The following is a 16,537-nucleotide window of genomic DNA, read 5'->3' as shown; positions in this document are numbered from 1 at the left end:
CTTGGGGGGTCACGGGACCTTGGGGTTACCTTGCGCGGTCACGTGACCTTGGGGTGACCTTGGTTACGCCGACGGCGACGGCGACGCCGACGCCGCTCAAGCCGGAAACGGGCGCCTAAGAGCTGCGCTCTAAAAATGCAGTCGCCTTTAGCACCGGGCGCGCAGAGCGAGAAGAGCAAACACGTAAAAAAACGTAAAACACTCTCGTATTTACTTATCTACGAGCATTACTAAATTGCACTCATAATTAATTTTCATCCTGTCGCAGGCAAGGGGGATCATTGGCCGGACCGAACGCTGCGAACTTCACGTATCATAAACGAGAATATATAACCAGCTTCTTGACCGGATCTGAAAAGAACCACCATGAAAGAACGGAATGCAACTCGGATATGGGATTTACCTCAGCTGCTCTGGATGACACTTGCAAAGCTTGTCTTTCGGATTGCCGCCGGCGCACTGTGCGTCTACTCGCTCTTTCTTCGGAAAGGAGTGTGCACAACGGAAACAATCATGGCAGGAAAGACCGTCGTCGTGACTGGGGGCAGTTCAGGTAAGCTGCGTCGCATTATGTGGACGTCACTGTCTGCAACTGTGCGTAAATGGGTACGTAGTTTGGTTTTTATGTTCTTCACCTTTTTCACTTGTATCTCGTATTTTTCCCAAATATATTTTCTACAATATGTTCGCTTAAAATTCGCTTTACTTTTATGGATCCTAGACAGCCTTGTGAATGACACGGAATAAGGTTATGCTAGTTTCTCTTAAGGGGTGTCCAAAGTGGACACCACAAAAAATCGTCGGGCGACACGATGCTGATAAATCGTGTGGCGCTCCGCTTCAGGCCGTTTTTCTTTGCCGGGGGAAACTTCCCCCTGTCAAATCTCCTCCCGTTTCCTTCACGGCGGCCTTGCTTTGCTCATCACGTGGGTCCGTAGAGCCACTCACACGTTCTGTTGGCTGTCGGTCAATCGCTCAAGGCCTTCGCCGTTTTTCAAGTCCCGAAACCGGAAAGGGAATGACGCGAAGGTCCCTTTCGCTGCGGGAAGCGAACCGCGCTCTTCGACGCAGGCATCTCCCTAATCCACCCGCATCCGGACCTCTTTGGCCTTCCAGCCGAGGTGACGGCGGTGACAAGGTCAGCGAGCCGCGGGAGAAAACCAGTGGCAGGTGGCACGTGACGTCAAATCCGACGAGTACCGACGTGAAACAAAAGTGGACGAGGCGAAGAAAAAACTCGTGATGTTGGCTTGGTCACAAATATCGGCGACACGACGCCGGCCAGAATCGTCAAAAGTGAAGCGTCCGCTTCAATTTTCACGATTTTTGCGGAAGTCGTGTCGCCCGACGATTTTTGTGGTGTCCTGTTTGGACACCCCTTAAGAAGCGCAATAATGAATTTTCGTCATAAGACCATAGGAAGCAAAGAAAACCCCTCTTCTCTTAAGCAACCGCGTTTATAAATAAACACCGCGTAGCCGAGCAGCACTTTGTATACTTCTTTTCAGTCTAAGTCCAGACGCTGCCGACTCTACGAGGTGATAAGACAAATTAAGCAGCGTCAATAGAGCACGTCACTGGGCCTTTGCTCTTTATGAATTGGTACAGCGGTGATAGGCCCCGTCCAGAATCAGGACGAACATCATGATTGTGCCATTTAGACGCCGTGTGATTGGTCCCATCAGCTGGTAGCGTCGGCTTCGTCTGGACTCATGGTGCAACGAAGTAGAAGTAGCAAAGCAGTGGTGCTAGGTTTACTACTTCGCCTTCAACCGCCCCAAAGACCGGGCAGAGATGGGGCACGAGCGCTGCGTTTACGTTCACTGGGAACTCGTGTTCCGACTGATTAAACGCGAGTTTCAGCCGAGCCCTGAGATAGCACTCGTGGGCAGTCCGAGGTGCCTAACGCTGGTCGGTTGTAACCTGTGGGTAGTGTGGGAGGTGACTAGTTCCAAGTAACGTCGTTACTGGAAGCGCGTTACTTTCTTCACTAACGTAGTAACGTACTCGTTACTTTTTTCGAAAACAGTAACGGGTAACATATTTACGTTACCTTTTTAAAGTAAAGGGTAACGTAGTTACGTGGCTCGTCACGTCTTCTTCCCTTAACGTGAAAATAAAAGTACAATTAATTTGTGTGTGTGTGTGTGTGTGTGTGTGTTTATATGAAACAAACACATTCGCCAGTGCAATAATTATTGCACTGATTCCGCATGCCCTCAAAATAGTGCCTGTTTTTTCCCCACGCAAAAAGTCCCACTTTAGAAAATCCCTAAAGCCCACGCCCTTTGTCCCAGTTTTGAAAAACGCTGTAGCCGAGAAACTGTTTGTTACCGTCAATTTCGGAAGACAGGGTAACGCCAAAGTAATGTGCTTTTTACTTCTAACGGTTATTTTGAAATAACGTAGGTGGGCAACGCGTTCCTTTCTTTTGCAAAAAGCCGGTAACGTATTTAGCCACTTTTTTTCGATAACGCCTACAACACTGCCTGTGGGTGACGTGAAAACTGCAGCTTTACAGCGTTGCTTTTCAGAAGGTGTTTAGTCGAGCAAGCCGTGAGGTGTATTCGGAAAAGCTTGTGAAGTAAGTTAACCGGCCTTTCTTGGCCTCCTGACTAGAGCGTTCTCGTGGACGACACATCACCTGGTTTAAGGTTGGAGAGAGAGAGAAGTGTGGTGGAGGGCGAGACTTGGCCAAACACACCTCAGTCATTCGCGCGTTAGCCTTTAGCAACCTCCCAGTTTTGCTTACGCGATAAGCGTATTCGAAAGTGTTAGCCGGCTAAAGGCTAGTGAGGGAATAACTAAGGCGTGTTTCCTAGGCCTCTCCACGTCACATCACCTGGTTTAAGGTTGGAGAGAGAGAGAAGTGTGTTGGAGGGCGAGACTTAGCCAAACACACCTCAGCCATTCGCGCGTTAGCCTTTAGCAACCTCCCAGTTTTGCTTACGCGATAAGCGTATTCAAAAGTGTTAGCCGGCTAAAGGCTAGAGAGGGAATAACTAAGGCGTGTTTCCTAGGCCTCTCCACGTCACATCATCTGGTTTAAGGTTGGAGAGAGAGAGAGAAGTGTGGTGGAGGGCGAGACTTAGCTAAACACACCTCAGTCATTCGCGCGTTAGCCTTTAGCAACCTCCCAGTTTTGCTTACGCGATAAGCGTATTCAAATGTGTTAGCCGGCTAAAGGCTAGTGAGGGAATAACTAAGGCGTGTTTCCTAGGCCTCTCCACGTCACATCACCTGGTTTAAGGTTGGAGAGAGAGAGAGAAGTGTGGTGGAGGGCGAGACTTAGCCAAACACACCTCAGTCATTCGCGCGTTAGCCTTTAGCAACCTCCCAGTTTTGCTTACGCGATAAGCGTATTCAAAAGTGTTAGCCGGCTAAAGGCTAGCGAGGGAATAACTAAGGCGTGTTTCCTAGGCCTCTCCACGTCACATCACCTGGTTTAAGGTTGGAGAGAGAGAGAAGTGTGTTGGAGGGCGAGACTTAGCCAAACACACCTCAGCCATTCGCGCGTTAGCCTTTAGCAACCTCCCAGTTTTGCTTACGCGATAAGCGTATTCAAAAGTGTTAGCCGGCTAAAGGCTAGAGAGGGAATAACTAAGGCGTGTTTCCTAGGCCTCTCCACGTCACATCATCTGGTTTAAGGTTGGAGAGAGAGAGAGAAGTGTGGTGGAGGGCGAGACTTAGCTAAACACACCTCAGTCATTCGCGCGTTAGCCTTTAGCAACCTCCCAGTTTTGCTTACGCGATAAGCGTATTCGAAAGTGTTAGCCGGCTAAAGGCTAGTGAGGGAATAACTAAGGCGTGTTTCCTAGGCCTCTCCACGTCACATCACCTGGTTTAAGGTTGGAGAGAGAGAGAAGTGTGTTGGAGGGCGAGACTTAGCCAAACACACCTCAGCCATTCGCGCGTTAGCCTTTAGCAACCTCCCAGTTTTGCTTACGCGATAAGCGTATTCAAAAGTGTTAGCCGGCTAAAGGCTAGAGAGGGAATAACTAAGGCGTGTTTCCTAGGCCTCTCCACGTCACATCATCTGGTTTAAGGTTGGAGAGAGAGAGAGAAGTGTGGTGGAGGGCGAGACTTAGCTAAACACACCTCAGTCATTCGCGCGTTAGCCTTTAGCAACCTCCCAGTTTTGCTTACGCGATAAGCGTATTCAAATGTGTTAGCCGGCTAAAGGCTAGTGAGGGAATAACTAAGGCGTGTTTCCTAGGCCTCTCCACGTCACATCACCTGGTTTAAGGTTGGAGAGAGAGAGAGAAGTGTGGTGGAGGGCGAGACTTAGCCAAACACACCTCAGTCATTCGCGCGTTAGCCTTTAGCAACCTCCCAGTTTTGCTTACGCGATAAGCGTATTCAAAAGTGTTAGCCGGCTAAAGGCTAGCGAGGGAATAACTAAGGCGTGTTTCCTAGGCCTCTCCACGGCATATCACCTGGTTTAAGGTTGGAGAGAGAGAGAGAAGTGTGGTGGAGGGTGAGACTTAGCTAAACACACCTCAGTCATTCGCGCGTTAGCCTTTAGCAACCTCCCAGTTTTGCTTACGCGATAAGCGTATTCAAAAGTGTTAGCCGGCTAAAGGCTAGCGAGGAAATAACTAAGGCGTGTTTCCTAGGCCTCTCCACGTCACATTACCTGGTTTAAGGTTGGAGAGAGAGAGAGAAGTGTGGTGGAGGGCGAGACTTAGCTAAACACACCTCAGTCATTCGCGCGTTAGCCTTTAGCAACCTCCCAGTTTTGCTTACGCGATAAGCGTATTTAAATGTGTTAGCCGGCTAAAGGCTAGTGAGGGAATAACTAAGGCGTGTTTCCTAGGCCTCTCCACGTCACATCACCTGGTTTAAGGTTGGAGAGAGAGAGAGAAGTGTGGTGGAGGGCGAGACTTAGCCAAACACACCTCAGTCATTCGCGCGTTGGCCTTTAGCAATCTCCCAGTTTTGCTTACGCGATAAGCGTATTCAAAAGTGTTAGCCGGCTAAAGGCTAGCGAGGAAATAACTAAGGCGTGTTTCCTAGGCCTCTCCACGTCACATCACCTGGTTTAAGGTTGGAGAGAGAGAGAAGTGTGGTGGAGGGCGAGACTTAGCTAAACACACCTCAGTCATTCGCGCGTTAGCCTTTAGCAACCTCCCAGTTTTGCTTACGCGATAAGCGTATTCAAATGTGTTAGCCGGCTAAAGGCTAGTGAGGGAATAACTAAGGCGTGCTTCCTAGGCCTCTCCACGTCACATCACCTGGTTTAAGGTTGGAGAGAGAGAGAGAAGTGTGGTGGAGGGTGAGACTTAGCCAAACACACCTCAGTCATTCGCGCGTTAGCCTTTAGCAACCTCCCAGTTTTGCTTACGCGATAAGCGTATTCAAAAGTGTTAGCCGGCTAAAGGCTAGCGTGGAAATAACTAAGGCGTGTTTCCTAGGCCTCTCCACGTCACATCACCTGGTTTAAGGTTGGAGAGAGAGAGAGAAGTGTGGTGGAGGGCGAGACTTAGCTAAACACACCTCAGTCATTCGCGCGTTAGCCTTTAGCAATCTCCCAGTTTTGCTTACGCGATAAGCGTATTCAAATGTGTTAGCCGGCTAAAGGCTAGTGAGGGAATAACTAAGGCGTGTTTTCTAAGCCCCTCTCCCTCCCCCCTCTCTCCTCTCCGTCCACCCGTAAACCAGGCGATGTGGCGTCCATGAAAACGGTCCAATCAGGAGACCGAAAAAGGCCCGTTAACTCCACAAGCTTCTCTCAATACGCGGCCGGGAGAGCCTGAAAGATGAAAGGATAGATCAAGTAGGAGTAAATCTTGCGGATCAGAAGCGACTTTGAGAGGTAAATATGAATAAAAAGAAATGTGATAGATGTTGATGTAATAAATGTCTGTTAATACGCTAATATTGCTGAACATATTAACAAGAAATATAGTTTTTCGCAGTGTAATTTTAGCTGTATTTCTATCACTTTTTTCAGTACTAGCAGTTCTTCTTGCGCATCCATAACATGTTTCAAGCGTAGCATAAACGCTGGTAATCCCTGGAGATGGGGAAAAAGAGGACAAAAAGGGGGGCATTTAATCCTGTCAGCTCGAATGCACCTTTGTATTAATTGCAGTAATTCCTTACGTAGCGTGTGATATATATAAATATTATTTTATGGTAAAAACAGTGATATTAAATGATCATGAAGCCAAAGATTGTAATCTTTTAGCAGTGAAAAAATAAAAGACTGACATTTCAAGGCAGTCCGTAATCAAAACAGTAGGAATTTGTTTTGGTACAGTGTAATCAATTGCTCAATAAAATAGGTACGAGAAATCTTTTTATATCGCTTTTGTGTTTTTGACACATGTGCGTCGCAGCATTCACAACAGTAACTTTTGTCAATCCTATGACTTTAAAATTATCGCTTCTTTCGTGAAACGCATTCGAAAAGTTAAAGCGACTTTCTCCACTGTGTCATTCTTATTCCTGGCATTTTGGAATCATAATAGTTAAAAATCAGCATTTGTTCCTTATTTTAGGTGTGATTCAAGAGATACATTTTTATGTTCGAGACAGGCAATACATGCGTTGTTCCTTGTTCACAAGAAATAATCCGTCTTTTTTATATTAGATCGTTTTATACAGCCTACGCCCTTTACATTCCGTGTACTTTGCACGCTTTTGCAGTTCCTTCTTTTGAACGCCGAAAACTGCGGCAGCAATGTGATTGGAGTGAAGCTATTGCTCGACATATAAAAGGTTTTTTTTCGTGTCACATTGGCATGGCACTTACATGTTTGTTTTCATTTCGTATATTTTCGTCCTGGAGAATGAGGGAAAAAGAATATAGTTGAGGGACACTAGAATATCTGCAAGTTAAGCAGACGCGTCTTATAGGACATCACATTGATTGTCGTGTTTTGCCTCATAAATATTTTTATTCAAACGATATCTTTCTTTATCAATGGCATCAAGTTCAGATCGCTTAAATTGTGCCTTCAATCGTTTAAAAAAAAAGATTAGCTAAATTTAGGTTTATATTGGTAACGCCGTTTTTAGAGAATGGTGACTGCACGCTTCTAAACTATGTGCAGAATTTTAAACATTTTTGGTGGGTCACTTACTTACTCGCACGTAGAGATTAATTTGTTTCTCTGATACGCTTGGAACAATCGTAGCAATTTTTCACGCAAGAAAACATGCAAAATTATCGATTAATAGGTTTTGAAATTATTAAAAATTTGCTTATGGGATGCAACCAACAGGAATTATAACATTACGCACCGCGCATCCGTTTGTCCTACCTACGGTGTTTTTTTTTCTTAAATGCAATACACATTAAAAAAAAACAAAAAAACACGAAAACCTTTCTTTATAAAAGCACCGCCGTCTCGTAAGCAGTCTTCAAGACTTGAGTATAAAAAATCAATCCCGCAAAAACGTATTAAAAAACGTTAGTTAATTTCTTGTTATCTGTAAACAATATGTTAATGCATTTTGTGATAAGGCAACCCAACTAAAAGAACAATAACGAGGTATAAGTGCGTCGTCTGCGCGGAACCGTAGTCGTAAACATCTTTAGCATCCATGTTCGCTTTGTTCAAACCCGAAATTCTCAAATATTTTTACCTATTTTAGTTTCCCACACATTCCTGGGTGAGCCCACTGTTGGCAAGTACGAATGCCCCCGAAATACGTAAATAAGCTAAAGGAATATTATCGAGACCATTTTTATTGTTGACTGATTCCTAGATCAGTGTCTTGACCCGGGTAGCGCAGTTCTTAGTTTTTTTTTTGTTTTTTTTTTCTGGAAATTTATAGGGTTTTTAAAGCCCGCAAACACCAAAGTAGAGCCGAACTTCACCTTCCTTAGCCAGAGTCTGGGTATCTGGCCATACTTCGCCAAACACGTGGCAAAGCTAGGCTTGATTGCTGGTAGTTTGGCTCTCCTGCGCCATGTTTGGGACATACATCGCCAAACAAATGCAAGAGTTAGGTTTTGCTTCCAGTTTTGTCTTCAATGCACAGTTTTCGTTTATTCATGACATCTGTGGCTCAAGTCTGGCACTTTGGCAATCATCTGACGAGCCAGGGAAAAACCATAGCAACAATAACGAAGCGTACTCTGACAATAACTAATGCCTTAGAACAAAACCATGCTGTGCCCAAGCTAGCTTTCTATGATTGCCAAGCTCGTCCCAAGCTAGGTGTTTTTCTGGCGTGCTATGTGGGAAAGTATTGTGTCTTACACAGGAATGGGCAAAGCGACCGCCAAGGAACTGGCTCGACGGAAGGCCCGCGTCATCATCGCCTGCTGTGACCTCAAAGAAGCCGACCAGGCAGCGAAAGAGATTTTCGCCGAAACCAAGGTGGACGTGATCGTCAAGTACTTGGACCTCGCTTCCTTTGAGTCGGTGCGAAGCTTTGCCCAAGACGTCATCGCGACAGAGCCCAGGTTGGATGTGCTGATCAACAACGCGGGCATTATGCTGGGTGAGTTGGGCAGCTATTACATACAATAAACTAGTTACAACTAGTAATCTTCTATCGTAGAAATCACGAGGGTACCAATATTACGCTTCAGTACTTGAGCCATAACCAATCGGCTCTATACTCGGTTTCACCTCACGTCAGAGCGAGCGCCCTAAACTCGTCCAACACAAACTTGGACTACAAGGTTCGCGGATCGTGCCGATTGGACGCCGGCGACAAAGCGTAAGTCACCGTCGGGATAGCCCAATCGGCGCGTTCTGTGAACTTCGGCCCAAACTTCGTGTTGGACGAGTTGATAGCCCCTACACTCAAACATCTGGAGCGTATAATGTATCACAAAGCACTTAGGTTTCCCAATTGTTGCAATCTGAGGAGCGAGCTCGGCGAATGGCGATAATTAAATTTTTTTAACTTTAAAAAAGAACAACGGTTGCTCTGTAACACTGAGCATAGTGAAACGTCATGCCCAATGCCTGAACGCAGTTTTTTTTTTCTTTTTTTACGTCTAAATAATTTTATGTTTGCCCTTTTCCGTGCTTACTCCTCAGATTGCAGCGATTGGGCACTCCTAAGTGTTTCGCGAGGAAAGTAGAAGCTACATCAAGAGCCTAGAGGGCCAATCAAACAGCCTGACAAGAGCTCGTTAGGGCGTCATTTGTCCTTCCGGGAAAGGTGTTACTCCCGACCAACGTTACTAAAACCACTCACTTGGGAAACTGCCATAAAGTTTGCGCTGAAAATGTGGCACCAAACCGCATTTGAGAACCGAGCTAATGGCGATTGCAACGCCGCCATTTCACCCGCAACGGCCACTCGAGGGTCTGCACGTGACTTCTACTTTGGCTTCAATCGGCCATTTTGGCGCCGAAACAGATAGGTGAAAGGGGTTTCAGGGGTGCCACCGCCGTCTTCCAAGCGGCCGCGCCGCGAATTACTACCGAGGTTAGGATGCGCCTAGGCGGGACGCGCTACCTGAAATCACCGCTGAGGCATGGTTGTATAAAAACAATATTAATTTTGCCGCAAAACTTTGCAAACTAAAGATCTTAGAAAAAACCACGTGTTTTCTAAGATCTTTAGTAACTTTTATTGGAGAAAACTCTCCAATAAAAGTTACAAAAAAAGAGTTTTTTCTGTTGTTTTTTCCGCAAAAACATGCTTTTTAAAAGCTCAAGGGGACCAAAGTAAAGAGAAATGATAAAGAGTGGTGCTGTATTCGTACTTAAGCTCGGTCTCGGTGGACGCCAGCGGCCTAGGTTTCAACGGTGAGTTTCCCAGCTGAGTGTTCTAGTAACGTTGCTCCCGACCAAGCCAATCAAGCTTGGTGAATACGCCATGACTCTCCGCTTTTGGTCTGAGGGAATGCTTTTTTTAGGTTTCCAACGCGCTTTGACCTCTTGTGAAACGAAGTCGAAAAGAACGCACCTGGCAACAAACAGCATAGCCGAGCGTAGCACGGGCTGCCAGAAACCTGCCGATGAGGGACCAGCGAGCTGTGCTGACGGTTTTTTTTTTAGCCTTAGGGAGCGAACGCCCACCACCGACCCTTTCCATTCTAGAGTCACTGACAACTGAAGAAACTCCGGGCATTGCTGATTAGGTTCACGCGGTTTGCTTCGTGATTGGTTCTTCGACGCTCTTATCGGCGAATAGCGCGATCTCATTGGTTGTGGAGCAATAATGAGATGCCTGAACTCGCCACCCCTGCGTTTCTCGAACTGTCAGTGGCACAATAGTTTATACAACCCTAATTTCATGCAGAGAAAGATGTACAGGATGAAGAAAGAATAAAACAATTAAAACAGGGACAACACAACCACAACTTTCATTGAAAGATGTGGTTGTGTTGTCCCGGCTTTAATTGTTTTATTCTTTCTTCATCCATGACCTGAAGCTCTTCTCCCAAGCAAAGATCTACCCTTTGCTTGGGATGTACCCTTTGCGCACTTCCTCCGTTCTACCATGAGGAGTCATTGCCGAAGCGGACAGTATCACTGTTCCCCTACATTCCCAGTACTATGCTCCGTTTACATTACGATGGCCATTAGCAATTTCTACCTGCCAAACCAGCCAATCCGGCATTGAGAAAGTGTCACGTAACTGCGCGTCCCACACCTCGCTGCGCCACTTACGGAGGTCACGTGCAACTGACACGGCACAGAATTAGCTTCTTTGGTTCGTCACCAACTCTGTGGTAGATCCTGACGGAAAACAGAGTGTTGCGCGCGCATTTCGCAGCATGACCCAAGTGGCTTAATTTGGTGTTGATATTTTTTTTTTCAAAGTCGAAGTGTAAAACGTATTGGTCTAGCGGACAACCTGATTATCAGTTTTTCTATTAGACAATAATATTGAATATTAAAATTAAAAAAAAGAACGTTCCTCTAAAGACGTTTATTACGGAACATTCGAGCCACGGTGACCCCAGTCAGCAAGAATAAATCGTTATGTTGATTATTCCGTAATTTACGGAGGCGTTTCTGGATGACAGTATAGCTCTAACTCAAACGCCGTGCACATTCAATCCTCTTTGTTCTGTTTCACATTTCGGCCGCGAGGCCGCACCAGGTCTCGCTGTACACCTGGATACACAGTAGCGCCTCGTTTCGCTTCTTCACGTTTGTTTCGCTTGGTGGCGTCGTCTTCACTTTTGGGGTGAATAACAAGAGGCTAGAAAACAAAACGGAAATCACGAAGAGACTCATGAGTATATATTACTTTCCCGGATATGTATATTTTATTTTCTACTACAGCCGAAGAAACCTCGGGATCTGGTTTCCCGCAGAGCACTCGGTAGAGTCACTCGCTGAAGTCTACATGACAATGAATGACCAGGCTGAAATTACGTGTAGACCTACAAGAACAATTTGCATGGTTGCATTGAGCATGACGTTTCATCATGTTCAGCGCCACAGGGCACTGCAGACTTGTTTTTTAGGTATAATTATATTATCAGCCTCGCAGGGACGCCGGAACCTGAGGGGCGGGGGGGAGAGGAAGATGGGCAGAGCCCCCCCAAGTGTTCTTATGAGGGGTCCCTCTATAAGAATGCTTGGAAGTGAGAAGCCAGGTGCTCGTCACGTCCCGCCAAGCGCTGATCACACGACGTAGTGGAAGGGTAGAAAGGAACCCGCGAGGAGAGTAAGCAAAACTCAGATTGTAATATCTAAAAAAAAAAAAAAAAAAAAAAACTTGTTGCATAAACAATGAAAAAACGACAAAAAGAAACTTGGCTTGAGCCGCCCCATTCGAAACACACTTCCGGCGTCAATGCGAGCCTTACCACTCACCGAGGGCCCACCATAGACTGCAGCAATCGGCTCTACCTTCCAATTGCTTTGAGGGAACGTACATGCTTTAGATTTATTGGGATCTATGTTTAGGTCACCTTCATAAAAGACAGGGAGTTTTCAAGAAACCAGAACCGTATTTTTCGGCTCGGCTAAATAAACTATGCATCGCTGAAAGCTCAAACTCCCTGTGAGTGTGACGCTGGCGGTTGGGATAAAACGCGAAACTTTAAGAACGTGACGCTACCTTAATCAAAAGATAATTGAGAAAAACGAAATCTTTTTCATGAGCCGACGTCCACCTGAGATTAATATCGTCAAAATAACAAGCTGAGAATGTGGACACACGTGATATCTCTTTCAGTGAAAAAAACTTATCAGAAAGAAACAGAAGATTGTTTTCTTTTTTGCTCACAAGATTTGTTTTTCTTTTTTTAACAGAAATAGATATTACAGTCTCCCACAGTGCCATTTCCTGTTTTGACAATATTATGCTTAGCTGGGCGTCGACTCGTACAGAAATATTGTTTTTCTCAATAATCTTTTGATTCAGGTGACGCCATGTTCTTAAACTTTCGCGTCTCATCCCAACCGCTAACGTCACATTCTTAAAGAGGTTGAGCTTTCTGCGATGCATAGTTTATTTACCCGACCCGAAAAAAAAAAAAAAAAACCATACTTGTTTCTCGGGAACTCCCGGTACAATAGGGTCCTTCGTTTTCGGGTAAAACCCGATGTTTCCCCATATTGACACCCCGGACATGTTGTTTTTTTTTTAATTGGGTTAAGCCCATTTTTTCCCCTTCGAATTCGGTATTTGCATTCCAGCATTTTCCAAGCTACTCTGCTCCAAAAATAGTTTTTTAGGAAACAAAGAGTTGGTAGGGGCACGCGCGCTGGCTCCGGACCTTGGAAACCCCCATACAAAAATGGTCTATGGAGGTCTATGGAAAATCCTATGGTGAGCTATCACCTTCTATGGCCCTCTATGGTCTGCCATAAGAAACCATAAAACAGGTTATAGCCACATATAGAAAAATATATGTCTTCAAAGCTTTAGAATCTCGAACATTCCGATTTCGATACCTGGCTATAGAATAATTTATGACTACGCAGCTATAGACTCGCAACTATTCAATATTCCTTAGCGAGCTATGGAAACATGTATGTCCTTGAAGCTATATATTCGCGACTATTGAATGTGCTTTAGCCGGCTATAGAGTGGTGTATGTCCCAAAATCTATAAAATCGTGACCATTGAATTTTTTTTAGCCGACTCTATAGCGTTTTATGTCACCAAAGCTATAGGCCTCTGACATTTCAATGTTCTCTAGCCGGCTATAGAGTGGTGCATGTCCCTATATCTATAGACTCGCGACCATCGAACTTTCTTTAGCCGTCTCTATAGTGCCTTATGTCACCAAAGCTATAGGCCTCTGACCATTCAATGTGCTTTAGCCGACTATAGAGGGATGCATGTCTCCCGAGCTATAGACTCGCGACCATCCAATTTTTTTAGTCGGCACAATGATTTGCTTAAGCTATAGGCCTGCGACCCCTTTTTTTTTTTTTTACTGCAGATGTACAAAACTAGAAGAGAGTCATTCATGCGCTCGATCGGGGCGAGAATTTTCTTTAGCCAGGTTTCGCCGCCGCGGCTATACGCCCGCGATCACAAAAGCGTCCTTAGCTGCCTATAGGACTATTGCAGTTTTGCCGGCTGCTTTCCCTGCGCATTGCCTTATTTCGGCGTTGACGTCATCTCAATCTTCCGTTTTTTAGCTCTAATTATCTGTCGTTTCCAGTGTATTTTGTAAGTATATGTATTTCGTAGCGCGCCTTCTACTTTGTCCGTGTCCCTGCCATGTGTGTATTTCTTTCTGCCTGCTGTGTTAAATATATTTAATGTTTTTTTTTTGTGTATATTTCGTCGTTCTCGACGCGGCGTCAACGAACATAAACCCGCTGCTTACGCCACTACAGAGATGAGCTTTACTCTTGTCGCGACGGTTTATCGCGCTATAAAGCCGTCTATTGGACTCGTATAAAGTCTCGAGAGGGCGGTTTCGAATGCCGGTGCACATGTCATCGGTGTAGGTAGAGCAACGACGTAGCAATCGCGACGCGAGTGCTGACTCCGCCTCGATCTGGCCGGCCGCGCTCGCTCTGTGCGAATGTAAGCTTGGGACTCTCGAGCCCCATTAGCTTCCTGAAGATGCAAGACACTACTTGGTCGTCGCGAATCCTTTGCCCTTCGAATGGCTTCGAAGTCGTTCAAGCGCCCGGCGTATACCCTACGCAGCATCCTCCAACAACCGTTCGCACAGCATCGGAACCCTCCGTCTGCGAGCGCCGGCGGTTCGCCGTCGCGGGGATTAAGTTCGCGGGAGTTCATGTTCGCGGTGTTTCATGTTCGCCGCAGGCGTTCATAAAATGCTCCCATTGAAGTCGCGACGATAAATCGTCGGCGCTCGCAGACTGCCAGTAGGCTCCAGAAGGGTTGCGACGCTGCGCGGGCAGTCGTTGACAGGCGCTGCTACCTAGGGTACGCCGAGCACTGGAACGTTTTCGCCGGCGTTCGCAGGACAAAGATTCTCAACGACAAAGCAGCGCCCTGCATCATCAGCAAGTTATCGCTGCTCGAGAGTCCCACGCTCACATTTTATCAGAGTGAGGCGCAGTCGTCTCTCACTTCGCGATTGCTGCGTCGTTGCTCTGACTAAACAATTGACAGTTCTCTCGAGACTTCATGAGCGTTAAATCGACGCGTCTATAGCGCGATAGAGTGTCGTGACAACAAAAAAGCTTACTCCGGCAGGGGCCTGAGCAGCGGTGCAATGTCCGTCAACGCCCATGTCGAGAACGGTGAAATATACACAAACAACAGCCGAAAAAAAAATAAATATCATTAGGCACGCGCTACCATACCCTCTCAACAAAAGGGTAGTCGTAGGGTAGTACCTTTGGGGTAGTCAGAAGCCGTCACAGATATCGCTACCTCCCTTTCGTTATACTAACAACCCCATGGGTAGTCACACGGCACGCAATCAGCAGGTAGTCACAGTGAGCACCCCCGAAAGCAACGTGGCTGCTGGCAAGCGACAGTGGAGCAATACGAGTAAGGCCTAGCGAGCTGGACTGCTTTTTGCTAAAATACGATTCTCAAGTGCGTGCGCCCGTTCGCGGCCTTCCGTGCGCACTGAAGCACTCAAAAACGCGCCTCGAACCACGGGCACCGCACCTATTACGAGTAGAGGCGACGATGTGAAAGGGGGGGGGGGGGGGGGGTGCATTCGAGGGGGTTTGTCCGCGACTGCTTTCGCGCGGCCGGCTGCATTTACTATGCGGCCAGAAAACATTCAAGAAAGGAATCGTATAGCGACAAATGGAATGACGTCTTTATTGAACAGAGCGTCTCTTTGCTGTGCTTGCCGCAAGTGATCTGGCGTTTTCGGTTGACAGCGGCGAGGCGAAGCATCACCGATTTAAGCGGCATCGGTTCCGATTGTTCAATGCTCCTGCTTACCTGTTAGCATTCGTTATCCAGTTTCAACTCTCTGGTAATCCTCACCGCGTCTGTGCATGCACTTGGCGCTATTCACCGAACGGAACACCCATTCAACTGGCTATGCGACTGATCCCACTGGGACGAGAGGCCGTGCGCCGAACCCTTTGGGGCTGCTCCGTGGAGCCATGGAACGCCTCCATGTTTTTTTACTCAAATAAGTAGACACATAAACGCGCGACTCTTTCAATTGGGTGGCGCCACGCGCCACCTAACGGACAGCGCTCAATCTAGAAAAAAAAAAAAGAAACCAACAGTCTTATGTTCATATTTAACAACACACTGCACACATACGCGACATACAGACACCATAGCATTCTACACAGGAACGCGTTCAGACACAGCACAGCGTACAACATGAGATATTGACACTCTACATTCTTTTTTTTTTCTTTATTGCCGGATTTTTTACATTGTCAAATAGGCAGGTATATCGCTCAAACCATAGGAAGCAGGGCAAGGCTAAACTAAACCAGTCCGAAGTGACTGGCGTCGGAGGCTAAAATTGTTTCATGGACAAAAGTACCTCAATGCGCGGAAGCCACTCAGGCTCGCATTTCTGTGCTCTGTCGATTTCAACTAACAAAGATACACTTTCACGAAAATATTCCCGCGCCTCCCGTACATTATTCTCAGCGTCGTGTACAGCCATTCGGGACTTCCAAATACTGTGCAGACCCAACAGCATAACCAGGTAAAAGGGAAAACCTTCCTCGTTTTTAACTGATAGATAACGGATTCCATGCGCATCCAGGGGGAGGTCCTTCTTCAGGGTACGTTGGAGGACGTCCCAGAAGAAGACCCCATCCCAGCACTCAAGAAACACGTGTTCGACCGTCTCTGGCTTCTTGCATAAAAAGCAGTGATCCCCCCACGGTACAAAAAGTCCCCTCTCGTTTAACCATGTCTTGACCGGCAGTGTACCTGAATGTAATGTAAAGAAGAAAGTCTTGGTGCCTGCGGGCACCACCATACGCTTAACGCGCTTCAAGACATTTTGCCCTGGGCCTGCACAGTATAAGGCTCTGTATAGAGGTACAGGAAACACAGAATCGCACACAGCCTTGTACAATCTTTTCCGAGGAACCTCACTCAACTGGCAAGTTCCCAGATAACATGAAACTCACGAAAGTTTCCGTTTTGCATAAGAAAGGCGATAAAAATGTGATTACAACTTATAGGCCAATATCTGTTTTACCCATATTTTCTAAAGGGCTAGAAAAAA

At 46.4% G+C, this 16,537-nt stretch overlaps 1 protein-coding gene across 1 annotated transcript in view; it reads left to right on the top strand.

Moving 5' to 3' along the window:
• Positions 1-366: 366 nt before the first annotated feature.
• Positions 367-16,537, top strand: part of LOC115312865 (retinol dehydrogenase 12) — a 105,696-nt gene continuing 89,525 nt past the window's right edge. The window contains exons 1-2 of the mRNA XM_029971805.3: positions 367-553; positions 8,218-8,457. Of these exons, the coding sequence (XP_029827665.3) occupies positions 367-553; positions 8,218-8,457 (427 nt within the window). The remainder of the gene's footprint in view (positions 554-8,217; positions 8,458-16,537) is intronic.

This window comes from Ixodes scapularis, unplaced genomic scaffold (genome assembly GCF_016920785.2).
Source record: "Ixodes scapularis isolate PalLabHiFi unplaced genomic scaffold, ASM1692078v2 PGA_scaffold5__190_contigs__length_132052651, whole genome shotgun sequence".
NCBI lineage: Eukaryota > Metazoa > Arthropoda > Arachnida > Ixodida > Ixodidae > Ixodes > Ixodes scapularis.
The sequence above is the reverse complement of the archived record's forward strand: the minus strand, read 5'-3'. Positions and strand labels throughout refer to the sequence as shown.